Raw genomic sequence first — 6,000 nt, forward strand, 5'->3', positions numbered from 1 at the left:
AGATCCTGAGCTCACTGACAAGTATCTTATCTTGCAACATGTGCTCCCTTTACTATGGAAGCCCGTTTGCGCCAGTAAATAAAAAATAAAACATAATGGCAAGGTAATTGCACATTTTTATCTCAATTTTTTTAGATTTTTCTCTCACAATGATTTTTCTCTCACAATTATGACTTTAAAACTCACAATTCTGATAAGCTAGAATTGCACCATAATAACTTGCAATTGTGAGAAAAATAAAGTCAGAATTGTGAGATAAAAAGTCGCAATTACCTTGATTTATTTTTTATTCTGTGGCGGAAACAGGCTTCTTTTGGAAGGCCAAATGAGGTAGTTTTGCTTTATCAATGAAACACAGCATCACACACGGTGGGCTAGAGTGAGGGGCGGCAGGCTTGAGAACAGCACAGCTGGCAGATTCAATATAGGAGCTTGTGGCAAACACATGTGTTGACTCCAGGCTGGATGCTTTGTCCATGGTGAAAGCCAATCCGGCAATCCACAGCGCAAAGTTGATGTATTTCCCCAGCGACTGCAGGCTGCTCCTTTTGTCGAATATGCCAGCTGCACCATTGTCTAGTCTGCTGCCACACACTCAAGCCCGCTGTGTGTGACGCTGTTTAGAAACTACTTAATTTGGCCTTCAAAAAGAGTAGACGACTAGAAATCAGGGATTAAGTTGTATTTACAACACTGTTCCAGAACAGTTCAACCCAAATATTCAGATGTGTGTAATGCATTTTATGGAGGACTGTTTCCTGATCCTGGAAGAGTAGACTACAATACCGGCTGTTCTGACTCACAGTCCATAAGTATCTTTTTTATATTTAAAGAATTTGCAAATGATGATTCAAATGCGAATTCTGAGCAATGTAGAGCTTGTTTGTCATTTCTCCAATCACAAATGCAGACATGGTTTTATGTTTACACGGCACCATGCAACACTATAATCCGTAATTAAGTCCCCACTGGATGTAACAAATGGCTCGTTTGTAATGGGTTTTATTGTTTTTCTCTTGTGGTGCAGATGTCTGATCGGGACACATCATCACAGTGTGCCAAGGGGCATAACATTTCCGTCAAACACCTGAGGTATCCAGTCAATGGCAACGCACTGGACAGCTGGCCAATCAGAGCACACCTCGCATTTCAGACCTATGAACTTTTTAAAAAGGTGACACGTTTCAGAAAGGAAAGACATAGAGGAGAAACAATAATGTACAGTATGTGGAAAATAATGTTTTGTTTGTTTGTTTTTTTTACCTTAAACCACATAAACATTTCATTACACCAAATACAAAAAAGAAAAAGGTTATTTTTAGCTACATCTTAGCATTGAGTCCTGATACTGACTATAAATCAGCATATCTTCAGGCTTTCATGTGTTAAGGCCTGCTCATACAAAGGTATTGTTTAAAAAAATTGTTATAGTAATTTAAGATAAGAATAGCAGATAAATTTAAAAGAATAGCAGTTGTCCATGCCACAACTATAATAATAATGGCCCAGAGGAACAATATTGCTGGAATCAATTTCAAAAAGATTTTTTTGCTTGCTTATAATAACCAAAACATTTTTGTGCCTTGGTGTAGACAAGTGGCTTTTAAAGTATGGGGTGCACCCACAAAAGATGCTATTGTGAACTTGCAACTCACCTTCAACAGTAGGACTGAAACGAATAGTCGATATGTTGCACAATAAAAATATATATATATATTTTTAAAGGTTTAAATGGGGATATGACCATAAAAAGTTTGAGAACCATTGGTGTAGATGCTAATATAGTTATTGTCCTTTGTGTGAATGGGCTTCCATACCTCTTTATAGGCCTGAAGGTATGACATCACTTGGAGGAAGTGATGTCGGAATGCCGGATCATCAGGAACTTTTCCAAAGCAGAGCAGTGCTGGCTGGGTCAGGTTAACCATTAGCCTGAAAATCATTTAAAATAGTTGCGTGTTATAACATGATCATTACATAACTTGATAGTTGTAATAATTTGTCATTAGAATAGCAGCTATTTTACAGATTTTATACAGAAATATTGTATCAAAAAACAATGAGCTTAAACACCTGATACAGGCATCAAAGAGCAGTTTGTCCTGCGTGTGCTGGGTGATGATGGGTAATAGGTCATTCTGAAGGATCTGTCCAGCTCCCAGCTGCTGTCTGATGTCCCTTGTGTCATCCTCGTGTCTCAAGTATCGAATCAGATCCTTCACACTCTCTATAATAAATAAATCACAACCATGATGAGTGTGTCATAGGATACAATTATCATATTCAAAATACATAATGCAGAAGACAAAATTCATAAAACATTTTCCTGATATTACTGCTGTAAAGCAGGTTTGACTTAAACGTCTAAGCATTACCAAGGCAGTCTGGTTCTTTGTGGTAAACATCTCCTTCCAGATAACCCAGTGCACTGCATGTGGCCAATAACTCACAGTTCATCATGAACAAGTCCATACAGCGTTCCAATCTGAGAGAAAATGTGGTCCAAATCTAAAAGATAAAAAAAAACTTTTGTTAATGTCATAACAGGACAGATACAGCTCAGTGGAAGTTTGATTTGAATTTATTTCTGATTTGACAGTTGTAACAATTCTAGAAAATCTTTAACTGTACTGGTAATGTTTTTATTTTTTGTATAAGGCAATAACCCTATTGAGACCAGCCATTATCTTTTTTTTTCTACTCAGAATAAAAAGTAAATGGCAAAATGTGTTTATTTTTGTATCCCACAGGGGAGAGTTACAACAGGGGCAATCACAAATAAGAACATTAAATCTTGTAAAAAAAAAAATAATAAAAAAAAATACCCAGCTGGTCTTTAATTGTTAGGGCTGCTTTGCACTAGATAACTAAAATTTACATTTTGCAAAGGTCTTTAAAAGATACTATTTATGTAAAATGTAGTTATATGTACATATCAATCTTAAGAGTTAAAAATGCAACCTGATGTAATAATTAAATTATTGAACTACTATTCTGTATTTAAAAAAGAAAAATGCCTTCCATGACCTGCAACTGATAACCATACTAAATCTGTAAAATATATAATTGTGATATCACACACCATGACTGGAGGAGAAACATCCCTCCATTTAATGCCATGCAAAAAGCACAATATTTGTACATTTGTGCTTAGCCTGTAAATTAAATTCACTTCAGTCATACTTTGCCATCCCATGAGTAAAGTAACACATGCAGTACTAAATTACTACTTATGCAACTGTACAAATCCCTGTGTGTAGACCATAGACTATATAAAAACGGTGTAGACCCATTTTTAGGGAGAGGTTTTCACACACTATAGCAGTGGTTCATAACTACGATCATCACTACATAGTGGCAACTGGCAACAAAAAGTACTGCAGACTCTTAAATAACATTCAAAACTGTCTAAATGTCACTGAATTGGATAACTAAATTAAATTAAGTGGCATCAAACAAACAATACGTCATTTAGTAACTTTTATGACAATTTAACTGTGACTTAAATGTCTTAATAAATTAGGGGACCACTGTATCGCTTCATCCGATTTAAGTATGCATGTTTGCAGCTGCTGCCACAATAAACACTTCCTGAAACACACAAAAAACAGGCCTTGGAAGCTATATTGGTATAAAACCTTTAATGTTAAGTTAGTGATAGATGTTTATCTCAATGCACACAAAATGTGCACATCACTTCAGATTTTAAATTATAATCTCCTGTAGGGAAGCAATATTTGAACAACATGTAATATTAATTATCACAATTAATGCATAAAAGTACGCTACAGCATAATTTATCACTGTTTTATGTTAAAATATCTAACGTTACGTTAGTAATCAAAGACACTCATACATACCAGACCATGTGTCAGATCTTCCTACGATCACCAATCTATAAATCTGTAACACTAAAAAGAGTGTTTTTAATATATCCGCTCGTAGTCAATCGTTTATCAGTAGTCATAAATAATCTGAAATCAACTGAATCCTCCAAAAGTTGTCATGATTAAGTGCGACAAAGCATCTAAGCGAACATCGTGGAAAGGCGCGCTCGTCAAAACGGAAATGACGCCAGACCATGGCACCCTGCGTACTTAAAGGAGCCTCGGCCCTTTATTTATCCATGGGTTTCATGTTTCATGGCTGCATTCCAGTCGGGTTTTTTTTTATGCACTTCACTCGCACAGTTTTTTTTAATGCAAAAATTATACAAAGATTTGTACAATAAAACAAGTACATAAACACATAAACATTCATAAGAATATTTAAAGTGAAACAATTCATGCCAGGGGTAAAATTACAACAATTTAAAGTAACACAAAGCTTCATAGCTTCATTGCTTTTTTTGTTCTTACTTAAGTTGTCTTGAAAAAGCCAACTTACTAAAATCCTATTTAAAGAGCAGGTCATGTGGGTTTTGAAAAATATCTCTTTTGTAGTTTATAATGTAGCTATCATTAAATTAAAACAATCTGCAACATTTTAATCAAAAAATTGCATGATAAATAAAGATTCATTCTGCGTCTCATTTTGGAGAAATACATAATAAAGGCCTTTATTATGTATATCTATGGCTGCACCAGTCCAGTTGTTGGCGGTAAATCACCAAAAATTGGTTTGCCATCCGCCATAAAAAGTCAGAAGAAGAAGAAGGTGGATTTTGAAGGCTGCAGATTGGAGAAATATAATCAAACTTCCAAACGTAACGATAGGAGAATTAGACAAAAAATGTGACAACAGATATTTAAATAAAACTTTCAAAGGATATATAGCTATATCATGATTACGATAGGAAGATTAAACTTTAAATATTAGATAATCCAACAATTGCAGAAGAGCATTGAAAATGTATAAAATGACCAATTGCACCCAAAGTAAAAGAAATGCGATTTAAAATTCTTAACAACTACTATCCATCTGCGGAGACACTGAGAGGCAGATTTGGTTTTGAAGTAGACCCTTGTGACTTTTGTCATGAAAACCCAGAATGAACAGAGCATTTATTCTTCCTTTGCTCAGTTAGTAGGAAGTTCTGGCAAGATGTCCATAGCTGGTTAAATAATAAAATTAGTGAACTTGAACAATTTACAATAGAAGATATTCTTATTTATAATTCTAAACTGACGAGGGATCTTTCACTTTTGATTAACCTTATCATCATTATGGGTAAATACCACATTCACAAATATAAATGGAAAAAAACAATTGCCAAATGTAAACTGTTTTTAAAAATGAATTCCGTATGTTATCATCCTCCTTGAACCTTGTAAAAAAATTCTAAACAAACTGTAGAAGTTTCTTATGCTGCTAAAATGTTTTTGATCCTGTAACACTTATTATTTATTTTGAGAACAATGCCTTATTTTATTTATTTTTATTCATTTTATTTATTTTTTTCATTGTCAAATCTGCATTTTGTTGATGCCTTGCCTGTTTTTCTTATACTGTTGTCTCCACGAGAGTTTGTAATAAACATTATTTTAAAAAAAACAATTATAAAAAATATATATATATAACAAAAATTATATATATAACAAAAATAGACACAAGTGGAATAACAGTAAACCCTCTTTAAACTGCTTTAAAAATTAATGTAAAAAAATACTCAGAATCTTTGAAACACTTATCCAAAGATAATCAATCCCATGCAGAATTGTATAAAACCATGTATGAATCTCTTTCCTTTAAGACTGGTAAAAAAAATTATTTTTCCTTGCAACCCCCTGAAATGTTTGAAGAATGCTTGATTTGTATGTTGTTATTGTATGTAGTGATATATATGTATAGATATATATATATATATATATATATATATATATATATATATATATATATAGTAACAGGTTAAGGTAGTGCTAAACGTAAAATAAAGTGTGAGATGAGGATCTGGAACAAAATAAGGAGTTTACTGATGAGGACGGAGAATACAGACAATATACAAGATTTACATTTAGCATTAACATACAGATATAGCTTTGACACATTAACAACGCTAAA

At 33.6% G+C, this 6,000-nt stretch overlaps 1 protein-coding gene across 1 annotated transcript in view; it reads right to left on the minus strand.

Annotated features, from left to right (window-relative positions):
* The window catches only part of timeless (timeless circadian clock), a 150,651-nt gene extending 146,570 nt beyond the window's left edge, over positions 1 to 4,081 (minus strand). Inside the window, exons 1-4 of the mRNA XM_059529031.1 lie at positions 3,861 to 4,081; positions 2,376 to 2,508; positions 2,074 to 2,227; positions 1,818 to 1,932 (exon numbers count right to left, since the gene is read on the minus strand). Of these exons, the coding sequence (XP_059385014.1) occupies positions 1,818 to 1,932; positions 2,074 to 2,227; positions 2,376 to 2,472 (366 nt within the window). The 5' untranslated portion in view covers positions 2,473 to 2,508; positions 3,861 to 4,081. The remainder of the gene's footprint in view (positions 1 to 1,817; positions 1,933 to 2,073; positions 2,228 to 2,375; positions 2,509 to 3,860) is intronic.
* Between the last annotated feature and the right edge of the window lie 1,919 nt (positions 4,082 to 6,000).

This window comes from Carassius carassius, chromosome 38 (assembly GCF_963082965.1).
Source record: "Carassius carassius chromosome 38, fCarCar2.1, whole genome shotgun sequence".
Taxonomy (NCBI): domain Eukaryota; kingdom Metazoa; phylum Chordata; class Actinopteri; order Cypriniformes; family Cyprinidae; genus Carassius; species Carassius carassius.